Source organism: Eleginops maclovinus, chromosome 14 (assembly GCF_036324505.1).
Source record: "Eleginops maclovinus isolate JMC-PN-2008 ecotype Puerto Natales chromosome 14, JC_Emac_rtc_rv5, whole genome shotgun sequence".
NCBI lineage: Eukaryota > Metazoa > Chordata > Actinopteri > Perciformes > Eleginopidae > Eleginops > Eleginops maclovinus.
In genome coordinates, this window is record NC_086362.1 from 9071828 (window position 1) to 9089754 (window position 17927).

The 17927-nt window shown below is 41.1% G+C and overlaps 1 protein-coding gene across 1 annotated transcript in view; it reads right to left on the reverse strand.

The window, feature by feature from the left end:
• Nucleotides 1-17927, reverse strand: part of pcxb (pyruvate carboxylase b) — a 267351-nt gene that overhangs the window by 25673 nt on the left and 223751 nt on the right. Inside the window, 6 exon segments of the mRNA XM_063900646.1 lie at nt 2122-2208; nt 3002-3159; nt 8226-8307; nt 9616-9783; nt 11364-11604; nt 14464-14620. Of these exon segments, the coding sequence (XP_063756716.1) occupies nt 2122-2208; nt 3002-3159; nt 8226-8307; nt 9616-9783; nt 11364-11604; nt 14464-14620 (893 nt within the window).

The following is a 17927-nucleotide window of genomic DNA, read 5'->3' on the forward strand; positions in this document are numbered from 1 at the left end:
TATTATCTGGGAGAAAACACATCTAGAGTACGTGAGCAGGAGGACGATGAGGGGACAGGGACCTGCAGGTGTGCATCGGCAGAGAGGCGCAAGATAAATGACGCCATGCTGCTCAACATTTGTATGGACAACAACTAAATCCCAGTCTGCTGTCACCACTCCGCTGCATCAGCTGCTCTGTCTCCGTCTTCAAGGTTCCTCCACCTGACAGACTTTTCAATGTCTTCCTGTTTTAATTGAGCATTGCACGTGTGTCATTGTGACTAATCATATTGCACATGCAAACATCATGGCTGCATGGTCTCAAAACCTTCCCAACAGACTAATGGGTGTTTTTATATCCCCAAGTTTGCTGAACAAATCCTTTATAATTGTGACTCATGTCCATGGATTCTAGCAGTTTGAATACATTTGCAATGGAGGCTCAGTGACATTATGATAAGACTGGAAGTAGTTTTGAGGCCTCAAACAGTTGTGCTTATGAGCATTTAAGGAAATAAATGTTTGCTAGTCGCAGCCTTTTCAATGCTTCTCATTTGGAATTAAGCGGGAGCCAATGAGCCTATGAGTCTGTTTATTCCTTGACGGTTCAGAGACATCCTATCTTGATTTGATAATTCAGGATACAGCATTCATAAGCTAAGAAAATAAGAAATCGAGTTACAGCAAATGACTGATTGAAATGATGGTGATGATGATGATTAAACATTTAAACATCTCACATAATAACAGTTGATTTCATGGAAGGGTGGGGCAGTGCACTTTTTCTAAAATCCTAAATTCCCCCTGAAAATATATAGGGTCCTTCATTAAACTTGGTGGAAGGATGTAGCATTGGCCAAGGAAGAACACTTGTGGTCCTGATCCTAATCACGGGGCTGCGACACACATTATTTTTCACTTCACAAAACGGCCTTGGAGGAGTGCCTTTCTATTATTTTATGCATATGGGTGTGAAGTGGTTTATAAATTAAGTCCTTAGACAAGCACAATCCTTCACTAAAGCTCTGAGCTGCAGAGATATGGCTGTGGATGCGTGTGTGTGAGAGAGCATGGTCAATGTATATCCCTCGGTTGCTCAGTGCCGACGCCGTGTGTGGTGTGTATACTTCATATCTTTATCTGACAAGCACACACCCTCTCCCTTATCGACGAGCTGACCGTATGAGAGAGACGCAGTCGTTGTCAGGCTAACAGGACACAACAGAGCGCAGGGCAACACCCGCAGGCAAATTAAGCCAACATTGGCTTGTGCAGTGGAGCCCGCCGAGTCTTAATTGAATTGATAGAGTACGGAAAATAAGCGAAGAACATAGATGGAACATTGTGGAATAAACGCAAAAAGATTAAACAGATTCAAAATAAGAGAGAGAAGAACAATCTCAATCCAGAGAGAGCAACAAAAAAAAAGAGATGGCTGGGGAACAAATGTGTGTAAAGCTGCGATGGAAAGGTGGAAAAGACTTGATAAAGAAAGACAATGCAAAGTAGAAAACAAAACAATTACAGAGCGAGTGTGAACACGGGGAAAGAGGGATGAATCTATTACTAAGCTGTGATAGTAAATAATGAAAAACAAAGGAATTAATGAAAGATAATGAAAAACAAAAAAGCAGCATGAGGGTAAATTGAGGCTGGGAATGAAAATGTTGACAGCAGAATTAGCAATGGAGCTCCCTCTCCACGACTATGATTAATGTGCCCTTCAGGAAATCAACCCAAAACGGGAGCTTCTATGCTAATTTAAACAGAGTAAGTCAATACAAAAAAACTAACTCAGTCTCAGGGCTGGATACAAATATCAGGGAAATGAAGAAGAAATCTAGCCCTAAATAGGTGCCAGCGTAAGAGTGAAAATGTGTGAGGAAAGGGCAGCACTGTGAAACGGTGGGTAGAGTGAGAGAAAAACACCAGACTCAGAGGAAGGTCAAACAGACTGTCAGGCTGCACAGAATAGAATCCTTAATCTGGGATTGAGTCAGCGAAGAAATGCTAATGAAGAAATATAGAACACATGCCAGAAACATCTCGGTGCTGCAGTGAGTGTGCAGCACAGATTGGTAAAACGAACCCATGTGATCTCATGTGAGAAGACATGGATACACTCTCTTCATGTCTCACCTTAATGAGGTCTCCCAGGAGTTTGTTGGCTTCGGTGTAGGCCTTCTTCACCTCCTTGAACTTATTTCCCAGTCCCATGCTGTGCGCCTGCAAAGAGCCACAGTGGATACCAAAATGAATAAGAGGACAAAAATATTCTTTTTAATGCTACGTTAAAGGAACAATATCAAGGCTCATTCAGTCATCGATTTGAAGCTGTAATTTGCTAAGTGACACCTACAGCTTTTAAATGGAGGGAGAAGACACCCGTGCAGCAAAGGCCAGATGGGCCAGTGCGATAAGCCCCTGTAAACTGTAATTTGATACATGGTGTATTTGTTCAATACTATTGATATAAATGAGTCACACTAGTCTACAGGATGTGCACACACATTTTTATTTAAAGAGCTGCACAGAGCTTTGGATTGAGTCACTGTGAGACATCTCAGACTGTGAGTGAGCAACAGAGGAGACAGCATGTTTGTACTTCATGTACCTTAAACTAAATTAGTAACATCTTTGGGAGTTTCTAAAAACAGTGCCACTGATGAATGAACCTCCTCTGTTTCATTTCTTGCATCTCGAGTACCTTTGAACCCAAAACAATGCCATAATAATGCAGATTTGGTTGAGTGTAGGAGAAAATGTTTATTTTTCTCCTCAAGATTGTTTTAAGACTGCAGTCTGAAATGAGACGGTCAAATAAGCATTAAGGGGAAGTTGCACCTGACAACAATGAACAGAAATGTCATGTCATACTGCACTAATCTGTGTTAACATCCTTCTATCCCTGAAAGACCTAAAAATGTGCCTTTGTGAAATCCAGCTTGGAGATTATTTAGCTTCAAAATCAATCACTTTCACAAAACAGAATAAAAGAGACCAGAATAGCTGGGTGTACCTGGAAGTGAAGGTTGGTGTACTGTCCTCCGGGGATCTCGTTCTCGTACACGTCAGCGTTGCCAGACTTCATGGTGGCCGTGCAGTCGAATGGAGCATACAGGCCTCTCGCTACCTCCCAATACTCACTGTAGTCGAACACCTTCTCCAGAGCGATGCCTGCAGCAGAGAATGACATCAGACCAATGGCCACCATGTTCATTGGTTGCAATGCTCCAACACTGAACTACTGTTAAACTGAGATGCAATTCCTCCAAAGACTACAGGAAAGCAAGTGGCAACCTGCAATCTACAAATGCACTGTGATAACGTGCTTGTGTTTACCGAGTCCATTGTGCCATTTTACAATAAAGGGTCCATCGTCTCAAACAGGTGAAACCTAAGTGGCAGCAGTGACATTTCTACAATCTGCCAAATGCTCACTTTTTTGACAATTCTTAAAAATTGTATTATGTCAGTGAACATGTGGGACTCAAACGAAGGTTACAGGCCGGAAAAGCTTGGACGGGCCTTAGCTACAGTGTTGGTTTAGCACACTAATCAATGTATTAGTGCACGTTACATCCTGCTTTTGCCGCTCATTAAATCCCTGTGATATTTTGTGATCCATAAAAGAGCAGTCTGTTGCTAGTTTTCATGACATTCTGCTGCAGCCAGATAAGGTGTTCTCTCTAAAGCTGATTACCTTAAAGGGAAAATCTGTTAAAGTGCCATGACAGAGATGTCTTTGCAGTGAGCTTTTGGCTAATGATGAAAAACAATCCTCCATGTTAAAGAGACAAACTAAGCTCGCTAACAACAGAGTGACAAGCTTGAATTGTCATATTTCAAAGTGAGCACTTACTCCAGAAAGTGTTTGTGTGATTCCACTGTGATCTTTGTGGGGAATTGGAGCCACTGAGGAATTAATGTGAGGATAATGTGCATGTTGGTTCTCCTCAAAATCAGCTGCCTGCCAAGTCGCTCAGTAATAGCTCCATTTCCTTCTCTGTTTGAGAACACTTTGAAGCGTTCATTTATGCTTCCATTTGGAATTACAGCCTCGATTTACAAGTGGAAGTGACGCCACATTAAAAGGTCAGATCAGGCCACCTCTCTCCGATACAGCACCTTATGCTGCACTCTAAAATAGTTAAGAATAGCAACTTAAACAATTAAAATACTGCTTACCTGATGCACACAATCTTTGAATGTGATCATCAAAGGGGACACTTATTTTCATTTCGATACATGAAGAGAATTTTGCTGTGCTTTTACCTAAAGAGGACATATTCTTGTATTTTCCAGGTTCATATTTGTATTTTGCACCTCTACTGTGAAATGTCTCCATGCTTTAATGTTCAAAAAGCTCTTTATTTTTCTCATACTGCCTGTGCACCCTCTGTCTGAAACCAGAGCCCAGTCTGCTCTGATTGGTTAGCTGGCAGGCTTTGTTGTTATTGGACAACTGCTCAGAGATATCTCGCTCGTTGGAGGAGCATTTCCCTCAAAACAGGAAAGTTGGCCGTAATGAAGCGAGAATAACAATGTGTTTTATCTACATGATTTTCTGCTTTTGCGATGACCTATCTTGCCTCTTGGGATTAAAATGTTTATCTTACCCTGCATCCTTTAAAGCTGGAGAACCGCTGCAAATGGATTCTGACGCTTTCTAAATCACACTGGAGGTAAATACAGCTTTGTTTTTTCTGGACTGCTGCTTACGCTCCCCAAAATCATCAATCACTACAACATTGTGCACTGTTTATAGCATAGACATGCACACACACATATATCCGTCATCTAAATGGCTGCACGGCAGTGACAAAGTGCCATCAATATACAACTCATTAGCAGCACAAACTCACTAATGCAGTAGACAAACAGAGAGACACACACAGTTGTGTTCAGATACACACAGTTGTAGGGAGATAGCAACACCCAGTTTGTGGTTGATGAGACAATGAGAGCTAACCAAGACGCAGAGATGAAGACAGATGAGCTCGAGAAGACTCAGGGACAAAAGACTTGGAAATTGAACTCAGACAGATGAAAAAAGGAAGAGGAGGGAGCTGAAGAAGAAGGTTGACGTGTTGGCTCACCTTGTCTGTGTGGTTGAGAGCCTACATACAGCGATACCTCTGCTTTGTGTACATTCTGTGTGTTTGATGACCGCTACATCTTCGACAGCTGCATTGTTGGGGCAGCTAAGAATTCCTCATCAATTAAACTCATGCATGATTCATGAGGAGAAGCAGTAAACGTTGTGTCAAGCAAACACAAGGGCCACTTTAATGTGTGTCATCATTCAACAGCGTGAGTGTTTGTGAATATGCATGGCTTTTAAAATCTGCACGCACACACACTGTGGCTGAATGAATAAATAAAGTGACAGCTGAAAGACAAATGAATTAACCAGAGAGGCGCTGCTCGTGCTTTGACAGAGAGATACTGTGTGAGACAGTGAAGGAGACAGCAAATTGTGAGGGAGTTTGAGGGAGTGAAGTATGGATGTAAAATGCTCTTAATTACTTAGTCTCTGAGTGAGAGGGAGGGAAGACAATGTGGAAGAATGGGAGGGTGATGAGAAAAAACATGAAAGACTGCACAGCCTTGATTACGGCTTTGTAGCAGAGATGGGAGAAAGAGAGGGAAGAGAGAAAGCAGTAAACCGAGAGGGGTCAGCCAGGTTTGGAAGTATTCAAGAAAGTACCGTGTCTGATTATAAAAGTAGAGACGAAGATGAGGAGCATAAAGAGAGGCAGAGATGAATAGAGCAGACAAGAACAAGGTGACAAGTAGAAAAGTATTTGGAAGTTTCCCCGCATGTGTATGCATAATGCATGCAGCAGGGCCCCATCAGAATGCACTATAAGTATGCACACATGTGTGAGTGTCAGTGTGTGGGAGACATCCTGCATCCCAATCTCAGTTTAAAGTGAGGCAAATTAAAATTCCTGGAATAAACTGACACTTGAAATCCTCCCGCTCTTGAGTAACGACCTTGTCCTTCTCTCGCTCTTTTTTCAGGGAACTGTAAGCTCACACATTGATATTCTGTCACTAACGTGGACGGTGTCTGACTGATGGGAGACTTTCTGTCCCTGATGCTTCCCGCACTGCCCTGAACGATATGAGGACGGACGTGAACCTGTTGCAGTCAGCTCCGGCTTAAAATATGTCGACAGAGAGAGTTCCCTTTCAGAACACGAGTCACACATCGTACTCTGAACACAGCATGCCTTAGCGGCTCTGTCGCTGTGTTGCTTCATGGACTATTACAGAATTAGCCTCATCTTCTACGACGACAGATTCCCCCCTGTATGCTGGTTTCTATAGTTCTATTAAACAATGAGCCTAGAAAAGAAAGCCATTCTCTTTAAATGTGCCCTGAGAGACTCACAACAGCAGGATGTATGCTGTTGTCCTCTGCTTTACCACCACAGTAGCTGCACCACACACATTCAGTTGAGATCAAGGTGTCCATTTGGAAATTAGGTGCTCACAACTTACAGGTAAATACAGGTAGAAATACAAGGAGCATTGCCTTCTTTAAAGACATCCACACCAGCTCATTTTTGGTTTTGGTTGACCTATTTTCAAAATTGTTCTTAATAAATACAATCCTGTTTTATGTTGCATAATGCTTTTATCATATCATCTTTGGCTTTTAAAATGGAATCATCCCAAAGATACCGGAATAATTGTCAAGGTAAAACATTGAAAGCTTGCCAACACAGAACAAAACCATCCAGCTCTATTCTACCATGTTCTTATAACTATGTTTAATTGTTTTACATAAACCACTGCAGACTATGTAACCTCTATGTGAATGCCTCAATAAACGGCGAAAAACAGGACGTACAAAACATTAGCATCATGGCTAAACATTTACCATGGGACACAAGCAGTAATTGATAGGCATTAGTGGGGATTTTCTCTAAAGACTGCATGATAATCAAAAATGGCGCTGATGGGGGTAAACATCTGCCTGATGCCCAGAGGCAGGAGACAGTGTGCACCTACGTCCTCAGAGGAGAATACATGAAGGACTTGGCAAACAGCAGTGGAGCGTACAGTCCATTAGCTGTGTCCTGTGAATGTAGCGTAAACAGAATTAGTTGCGCTTTTGCTATTTCTGAGTAATGGAAATGAGCTATCACATTTAGTTAGGAGAGTTGAGTCCGTTTTCCCAGTAGCATTCGTCTACATAACTAAGCAGCAAACTTCACTTCAGTTTTAATTCCTTTAGCCTGTTTCATGTTCCTTTAATTCCTTTTTTTTTCTGTCTGGCTGGGTAGATTTATTTCACACTGTGCAGAGGTCACTGAGCCCGGGCAGCTATCAGAGGTGAGAGAGACTCCAGATTTTTCACAGCCAATGAAAATTACACTGAGCAGAACACACTGGACAACAGCACACCCAACGGGGAATCAACACATTAGAAAGCCAACCCTCCACTTATCTGTTGACCTCCTGAGAAGATAGAGTAAAGCAACAGGGGGTCCGGGGCGTGACTGAAAGATCTGATGGAAGCTGCGGTTGGTAAAGCAAATGTGTAACCAACAGTCATTTAAAGGACGCCTTGGGAAAAACCTTTGGCCCCTCAACGCTCCGCAGAGAGGGGGGAACTGTGACTGTAATGGCTAGCAGGTTTCAGATTGTAGCATGCTTTAATTAATATAAGGCTGCGTTATTCATGGCTACAACCAGCAATTTAAAAGCATCCGATAGTAGCTGCTAATCCTTACCTCATAGCTATCTAAACTGATCATGACTGCATGGATGAAGCATGTTTTTAACAGTGGGAGATGTTATTGGCATCTTTTCTTTGGTCCATTTCCATCTCCAGCTAATAATTGGCTGTTTACATCATCACTGAGCAGAAATTGTCAGTTTTTCTGGCCAGAATTAGTGATGTGCTCTGTCATTTATTGATTTGTTGACTGATGTGTTCTCCGTTGTGTAAAACAGTAATGCCTCAGAGACACTAAGCAATGTTTTCCGAGCAGAACTGGATCTAAGAGTTGTCTGTCTCATTAATGACTGGATACTGCTATAAAAGCGCTATATCCGTATTTGAAGGTGTTTCAACATATTCCAATCTTTCTTGAAAACAACATTTACTAAACTGATGAGAACAATACATATATTGAGCGTGTTCCATTGCCCAAGATCTTGTTATATGTTCAATACAACAACAGTTAAGGGTCTTTGTCGATGGGATGGTGAGCATTTCATCATACCGGTGTCGAGCTTGGTCCCCTTGGCGCAGGCCACCATGGCCCCCATGCTGGGCTGAGAGGTCATCCCGGCCATAGAGTCCACCTACAGAAGGAAATTAAAAACATGAAATCTGTTGGCCTGAACTTTTTAATCCTAGTGTGGAACAGGAATTGGTAAACCAGCGGGATTTCTGCACCTCCGGTTCCCTTGTCTGGATTTCAACGGGTCGTTGTTTGGATATCTAAAATAAGGTCTAAAACATGGGTGTCCAAACTACGGCCATGGGCCAAATGCGGCCAGTGGCCCACTTTTAAATGGCCCTCAGCAAATGCTAAAAGTATAATGGAATATGGCCCACACCTGAAACTTGTGCTTTTCTTATATTGTACTTCTTATGTAACAATATTACCTTAAACAGTAGCATTCATGTGTTACTAAGACCAATTTTCAAATAAATTCAGTAAATTAAAGTTGAAAAATGTTTCAAACAAATCATTGATGATAAACAAAAGCCCAATAAATTATTTACGTAATAAGCTTGAAATAGACACTTCATATTTCCCCCTTAGTGTAAGCAATCTGAGGCTTCTGTTTTAAGGAATGAGCTGCCAACTAAATAAATGAAACCCTGCGGAGAGCTGAGATGTTTCCTAAAGCATACTGAAGTGTCAAGATTGACTTTGCTAAATTATAACTTACGAGGCAATACACCTCACCTCTAGTGAGGGGCCCAGCCCTTCGTATGTTTTCCTTTATGTTGCCCTCAGGGGAAAAAAGTTTGGACACCCCTGGTCTAAAATATCTTGAGCAAGCTTAAGATATTTTCATGTTTTGTTCTATGAAATAAAATCTTAATAAATACCCCAGTGGTGAATTTTAAAACGTTTTAAATCTTTTAGAAGGTGGTTGCTAACAAGAAGCTAAATAATACTGTGACTTGAAGGTCCTCCCTCCAAAAACAAAACCTGATCGGGCCAGAGGCGCTAAAGTCAAACAGTGGAGTAATAGTCATTGTGTGGCAAAATACCAAGAAACAGAATGAACCAAGTAAAGCAAAGAGATCAATACAAACACATGTTTTTAGTGTTTGCTCCAAAGTGGACAGTCTGTTCCTTTTATAAAGTGTAACAAGGAACCCAACAGCAGAACGGACCAGAACTGCTGGCTGCATACGTCAGTGATCACAGCAAGAGAAATGTTCCTTGCTTCAACACCGTCTCCCTCTTTGTTTTAGTGACGATTCACATTTGCAAACTGCAGAAAGTGGTTGAACATATTTGTTTATGTTGTCAGGATAGCTTGTGGGTGCTTCGTAATGCCATGATCCTCATGACGGTGAGTTATGACTACTCTGAATAATTATGGGCTAGTATAGATTAGAAGAGTATTTGAACAGACATGAGTACTCACAGCTACATCCACTACGTCAGCTCCAGCTTCGGCACAGGCCAGCATGGCAGCTACTCCGGCTCCGGCGGTGTCATGAGTGTGCACATGGATGGGCAGGTCGGGGAAACGGTCTCTCAGAGAGCCAATCAGAAGCTTGCTGGGCTGCGGCTTCAGCAGGCCGGCCATATCCTGGAAACACAAAAAGGAGGAGGGGAAAATATGAAGGAGGAGAAAGGTTGACACAATTCCTAAAACACAAATTTGCTAGTGATTCCAATAAGCTCACAAAATATGAAACATGCATAATCTTTTTCTATTTGACATTTGGCCTGGAGTCCTGAAGAGTAAAATGAACGCAGGAGCAGACTTTTACCCAGATACCTTTATCCTGTTTTAAGTTGCTTTCTGCAACAAATGTACGTTTTGGATATGGTTCTTGGATCAAGTTAAAACAAGATTGATATCAACCACCTGTCTTAACGCTCATTAGTGAGAAGGAGCACACAGAAGAGGCCTGAAGCTTTCATGAAAGCTGGAACAGACACAGAGCGCTGCTAATTTGTCGGAATCGGATGAGTAAAAACAGCCACAAACAACTGAAGCAGAAAAAACATGTTCACAAACACTGACATCCTTTTAGTGATTAGGATTTGGAAAAGCCTACAACATAGTGAAACTCTCCAAATAAGTGGTGTCTTCTGATGAAGCTCTGAATTAGAACTGCCACCATGAGGTTTAATTGAAGCCATTTAGACCTGGAGGAATTACAATATTCTATCTGAAAATATCTTAAACATTTAAAGACAAGCCTACAAAAAACCGTATATTCTGGAAAATGATCATTTAGAACAACAAAATAATGACAAAAGTATTGCTTTTTAACAGACACCGTTGTGATTAAATATATGAATCGGAATTGATACAAACAGAAATCCACACAGAGCTGACGCTCTCTTTGGTGATCATTGCACTCCAGGAATGTTTTATTTCATGCTCATTTCCTCTTTTAAAAGTTAACCTCATTAGCCGTGCAATCCTTTTATGAGACTGCCGCCGCTGCGTGAGATTGATCGCACCATACGGGCGGGGGTTTATCATATTAGCGTTTGAAAATATTAAAATACAATAACGTCATTAATTCAAAGCGAGTATTATCAGTATATTCATTTAGATACAGAGGGATCAAATTTCAAGCGAAAAAAAATCAGCTGGGCTCCACATATGCGGTTTTAATTCAAATTAAAAAGCATGTATGAGTTTTGTATTAAATCTGTAAAAAAAGTCATGATATGTCGGGCAAACTGGTTATTAGAAAACCAGGATTGTATTCCATAAAAGTTGTATTTTGCTGAACATCTGCTATCATTTAGAAGGTACAGAAAATGTAGCACCAAAACCGACAGAAATAAAAGTGATAATTGTGCAGCAGTCACACCCGCAGCTTGCCTTCATATTTAAAAATAAGGATTTCTCAATCATGTCTTACCTAAAGCATGATTAAAGGCCACGAAGGATCGCTGCTGGTCAGACCAGGCCCTGATTATAATGACATACATACTTGTGTAAAAGACTGCATATATTGGCCTTTGTAAGAAAGAACTGAAAGTAAGATCCTTCCAGCTGGTTCTATGTTGTTCTGGTGGCAGATGGGAAGGGATTTCCATACAGAAGCAAGGAATAAGTGCCAGTTTTCCTAATCACAGGGATAAGAAATGTTGGCTTGCTGTAGAGAAACACTTAAAACACTGCATCTAGTTTCATTTCCCCACCTTGATGCAGAGGATGTGAGTTCCTGCTTTCACAAGCTCATCTGCCAGCTGCATGTAGTAGTCCAGAGAGTACTTCTGCCTCATCGGGTCGGAGACATCGCCCGTGTACGAGATGGCGGCCTCCACCACGCCGCCAGCCGCTCCAGCAGCCTCCATGCCCAGCAGCATGTTGGGCAGGTAGTTCAGGGAATCGAACACGCGGAAAATATCCATGCCGTTCTCCTTGGCCACCTCGCAGAACCTGGAGGAGGGAGCGCAAAGAGTTGGATTCAAGAAATCTACATTCAAATGAGACTTAGAATAATCTCACTGGGCGCTGCACATGAGTTTGTGTTTATATACCAGATAATAGCACACATCCGGGGTGGAAATAAGCCGTTTATATCAATTTCCATATCTGTACCTGCGTTAATACAATATTCACACTACTCCCATGAAAAGTGAGCTTCCACAGCCTGCAGGAGCCCACAATGACTGCAGAGAAATGTATACCGCCTCATTATCCAAGCTGCGAGAGGTAAATCTCTCCTATTATTGCCTCCGTGTCCTAATCAGGTTTCAGAACTGGGACGAGCGCCTGTTTTAGCTGTGTTAGTGTGAATACAATATTTACACATGCTGAGAGATTTTGTTTTTGCAAATAAACAGAGACACTTAATGTTGTGCCACGAGAGGATTACCAGTGTCCAGTATTTATTTATTCAGCACTACAATGCAAACAAGTGCTGCCTAGCGTTTGGCACCAAAGCTAAATATTGTCCAGAATTTCTGACTGACAAAATCATTATGTGAATCAGGTGTATCAGCAGTGGTGGACAGTAACTTAGATCCTTCATGTGTGGTACTTGTTGGTCATTGCTTCTATTTCCTACTACTTCTACTCCAATAGTTCTCACAAGCCATTACTATCTCCGTTTCTATATACGTAGTTACTTTGAAGATTCCTATTCATAATACAAAATATAATTCTGTATGTTTCTCTTAAATATTACAGTTTTTATGTTGACCCTGATTGTTTCGTGTCTGTTTGAATATTTCTTCTATGCATTGCAAGGTGTACTTGAGAGGTGCCTGCAAATCAAATGTGTTTTATTATTATAAATCAACAAATACTTACATTTGTATTGTAACTAAAGAGGCCCTAGTATGTTTTGGGAGTTTTCCCCTCTCCTGTAGTGTGGTATACAGGTTTTTGTGCATGTAAATGGTCTGCAAAGGCTAAAAACCCAAATTTCCCTCCAGAGGAACTTTCTCTCCACCCTGCTTGAAATTTCTCCATTGGACTCCTTTGTTAACTTCAGTAAGATGAACACACATCACAATAGAGGTACAAAACACCAGCATGAACCTGAAAATGAGCAGAACGACTATCAGTATGTATTAGAAAAAGGTAGCTCTTCTTTTACGAGGAGCAGCTGTAATGATCTAAAAGATCTAATACTTATACCACCTCTGTGTATAAGCTAGTTGACTTTTTCTAAAAAGAAAATCTAGTTAGTGATCAAACCGCATTTGAGATGTTCAAAGAAATGTGTATTCCTCTTGCTGCCGAGTATACTGTACTGTAAACCTGTGACATGCACTTTAAAATCAATTAAATAAAATGAAATTACACGTTAACTTGATTTAGTTAATGAAGACACTGACTCGGGCCACTTGGCTGCGGGCTGCTGAGCTGCAAGCAGCGCGGGTGAGAAAGCGACAGATTAAAGGGAGGAGGTGGAGAAGGAGCTGGTCCAACAGATCAAACCCATTAATCATAATCATGTGCAAATTTTCCATGGCACTGCCCCTACGGGACACAGAGTGAGAGGGGGGAGATGAAGAGCAGTCGGGGTACAGAGGGAGTTAAAAAGAGGGGAATAAGTGTGTAATACAGAGAGACGAATGGAGGCATAAAAAGGGACTTATAAGGGAGGATAAATAATGTGATAGGACAGGGGGAGAATAAAGTGTGTGTGTGTGTGTGTGTGTGTATGTTTGAAGGAGTGGGGAGGGGACAGCTGCATTAGTCATAAAGCTACTACTAATTTATTTCAGGTGAGAGGAATTACACCTTGCATGCAGGGGTGTGTGTGTGTGTGTGTGTGTGTGTGTGTACATGTGTGTGAGTCATCCACATCATCGAGGTAGCTACTGAATCCATTTGGAAGTTTTAGAGGCGTGTGTATGCATGTGTGTAGGCACAGGGAGTATTTATGGCTCTAAAGACATTACTGGTATCATACATAAAGTCACACGTGTTTGGATGGTTGGTGTATTGTTATTTAGCTGTTTCAGGTTCTGTTTGGGGTAATTATGTTTCTATTGTTTTGATGAATTGTTCATGTCATTATTCCCAGATGGCAACAATTGTCACTTTAAATTTTCTTTTCACAAACAAAGAATTATGTATGAAGTTGATAAATAATGTCACAGTGACAGACCACTACAGGGGGAGCAGCAGCTGGTTTCCTGAAATCTTTCTGACAATTCAATAAAAATGTTTTCAACACATTAAAAAGAGTTAAATAGTAAAATGACAAAGTTGCTCTAGAGATATGAAGGATATGTATTCATCTAAACTGTGTTCAAAATACTGAACACAACATATGTTCAGCAGTGATCTGTGTGTTATAGAGCATATAGAAAAATGTGTGCAAAGAAGACTCTTGATGGTATGACTGTTGAATAACCAAATTATTTAATGTTGGGTATATTCAGTGTCCCAATCCCAAACTTACACACCCTTCCCCTCTCCATCTCCGCTCCATTTGTGTTGAGGGTCCGCAACATTAAGGGCCATTTCAAACAACTAGTGGGGTGTGATAGTTATTTAACCCTCGCTGTGTGCAAGTAGTTATTTGCATATACTGTACGAGAACTTCACGAAAACTGATTGACAGTTTCGAAAAGTAAAGTTCATCCGGAAGTTTGGCGCTGCATTCACACTTTACACATTAAAGGAGCCTCATTCAGCTGAGCGTGAGAATACACACTGTCACCCAGTCTGGTTGGAATTGCACCTCTGTGTGTGTGTGTGTGTGTGTGTGTGTGTGTGTGTGTGTGTGTGTGTGTGTGTGTGTGTGTGTGTGTGTGTGTGTGTGTGTGTGAGACTCACTTAAAGACGGCGTTGTCGGGGTAGTTGGTGTAGCCCACAGCGTTTGCTCCTCGCAGCAGCATCTGGAAAGGGACGTTTGGGATCAAAGCTCTGAGCTCCTGGAGCCTCTTCCATGGGCACTCCGACAGGAAACGCATGGCCACGTCAAATGTAGCACCTACACACACACACACACACACACACACAGGGGTGGCAGTTTATTTCAGCCATCATCTAAAGTCTCATCCCAACTTTGATCTGAAGTTTGACTCAAAACCTATTATTTCACGGATGGCACAAATATAACACACTAATAGATGCTGCAGTTAAATATCTGATGATACACGCACCCTCATTGTTCATCCTAACGCTTTCATCATTTTATTCTCAAGTCACTTTAAAATATTTCAGAGGGAGAGGCGAAAAAAAAGAGATAGCAATCTCTCATTTCCCTTTCTTGGGGGAGTAGATTAGTAAATCTCATACCCGTTTATCATATCAGCCAGAAATATTGAAGCCTCTAGTGGTTTTCTGCTGATCCAACACCGTCATCATTAAATTTCATTTTCAGAGCACTCGTACATTCGGACAGAATACTAAGCACAACTGTGTGTTCCTGACTCTGGAGGAGCAGGAACCCCTGGATGTCCTCCTTATCAATTTCTATTTTTTATACTCCCCCTGATTTGGATTTCAGCCGACCTCACCATCTCATAAACAGCTAGCTTGGAGCCAAAATGAATCTGATGTTGAACACATTAGTATTAACGTATTTTAGCATGTGAGGTATCAAAACAGCATGCAGATTGAGGCATTCATATGGGACCGCAGACTAATAATTTGATAACAGGAATGAAGAGTGGCAGCTGGCAGGACATTATGCCAAGCACTGCTGTCCTTTCTGGAAAGAAAGGCAGCATACAATCTGTCATGAAGAAGAGCTGAAATTAAATCAGGGGAAAAGATTGAAACAAGTCTTGTATGCAATGCTCACCACTAACATATAGAGTACCACATGTAATGTGGATACGTGTAGGAATATATGAGTCTGTGACATCTTCTGTATGTGTGTGAAGTATACAGTGCTAATACCACCTTATAGACAGACTCTTTCATTTCACCTGGTGGGGAAATGACGTTTGATAAGATAAGCTTCTACTGCATTCTATTGAGCCAATGTTGAACACAAAATTTTTGCTTAAGTGTGCAATTATGGCCCTGATGCATCAGACAGTTTATCCTGTCAGATCAATGTTTATGTCTCTGTGATCCCACTTAATCACTCTGCAGGTTTGATTTGCTGCCGGTGCTGGTCAGGCTGTAAGGCGTGTGTCCACTGCCTGCACCAAGGAGACAGCTCCAGTCCTTCAAAGGAAGCATCGACATCAAGTGGATCACATCAGTCCAGTTTTCAAGTATTTCTTGTCCTAACAATTGACTTCAGAATACTGGTTTATAAGCACTGAATGGTTTGTGCCAAATACATTTCAGATTTTCTTCTACATTAAACTATCCAACCACCGTTTTATGTCCCTAGAGTCAAAAATAAACACGGAGCGTTCCGTTACGATCATGTATGTCTTATTCTATTTTATCTTGTTTTATTTGTGTTATCTTGGTTTTCCAATGACTGTTTGAACTATATATTTGATTGTGTTTGGCTTAGATTGCCTTGTGTTGAAATGGCGCACTATATTTGAATAAACTTGCCTTAAAACATGCAGAGGATTCTTGCTCGCTGAAAGTACAATAATTAAAACTCTGCAGCTTTACCATCAGATAACTTAGCAGAATGTGGAAATACATTTGAAGAACCATATAGATACATTATGTGACCCAATTCATATAACTGTATCTTGATGGGGTTTGGAGGAACGCTATATCAGGAAGGGACTTAATCCTCAAAGGGCTTTCACAGGCTTAATCTCTTCAGGATTCATTCAGCCTCTGAGCATCTGAAACATGTGAAAGCAATAGTATGTTCTCATCTTGCGCAGGGACAGTGTGTCAGGTGCACAGTGTTCAATACTCACAAGGTCATCTCCCTTCAGTGATTTATCTTGGTTCTGAGTGAGTCAAGCAGCATAATATTCTCTGTAATAAAAGTGTATTGTATACTAGGTAGTTATTCCTCCTATTGCCATTTAGAGATGTGCAATTACAAGCTGTCCTTGTGGGACAGTGTGTGCAGGAGCTGGAGTCTTTACTGCAGCGCCCTGGTCTAATTTGTGTTTCACAACCTAAATCAATATCAGGCGAGAGCACGGCTGCTACTTGTGAACCTGGGAACTTTGGGTATTGAAAGCTGAGCGATAGAAGGATGATTAACAGAAGGGATGGGAAACAAACTGATATTTACACACTGACATAAAAGATTATAGCATTCTATTATTAACTGAGGACCTCCTTTTTTTACACAACATGTCTACTCCTCAAGTCTTATCATGTCTTGTTTGAATATGGAGGAGAAATATAAACTCTGAGAAATAACAAAATATGATGCTCTGATTGGGGAAGAAAAGAGGGAGATAGAAGAGACAAAAGGCAGCAGATGAAACAAGGAAAAGCTAGACTGGCAGTCACCGAGTGCCAAGGCTAATGGGGCATTCTTGTGCTCCTCGGATTCTCCATTTCTCAACTTGGGATGTCATTCTTCTCTACTGAAAATGTATTATTTGATTCGACTTTAATCCCGCTGCAGAAAAGTCATACTGTAGGTCATGCTCGGCTTCAAAGCTTAAGCAGACCAATTTCTATTTAGGTCTGAAAAAATATGTTTAAGGGGATGTGTATATATACAACAAAGATGCATGTGTCTAAGAACGGCAAAAACCACCAATCGAAATGCACTGTTAATGTCATGAGGAAAAATGATTTCTGTTTGTTTTGCTTAATGGGAATGAATCACTCATTTGTAAGTAAGTTGTTCCCACTTAACTAGTCAAATTAAAATTGAAATATTATTATAATCACAAAGCATGCTATTATCCTGTAAACTATTTGAGTCACTGGGGGGATTTCTATGATTTATGTAACCTTAAAAGGATAAAATAATTATGAGAAACTATTTTGTGTCCTCTGACTCAATCATATCATGCAGGAACTACTGACGCCTCAAGAGGATCCAGGAGCAACTACATTCCTCTTGGATGATTCAGTGGAACTTCTCTAAAGTGAAAGAGACCACATGTCGCTGCTCAGCTCATAACATCAGGACGTTAAAGAATCATTATGTCGGGGGAGGGTTTAAGGGTTTCTGTTTTACATTTGAATTCAATGATGGACTGTTGCTGTGGTGATATAATTGGCACAGTAGAGCATATTCACTTTGTGTGGATGTTTCATGAACACAGAACACTGTTTAAACTTCAAGAGCTTTCGTCGACAGAAGATTTCAAAAGTCGTCTCCCACTGCAACTCAAACAGCAGCGGCGCTTTATGAGAGCGTTTAAAAGGAAGACAAAGGAAGATGTATTCACCTTTCT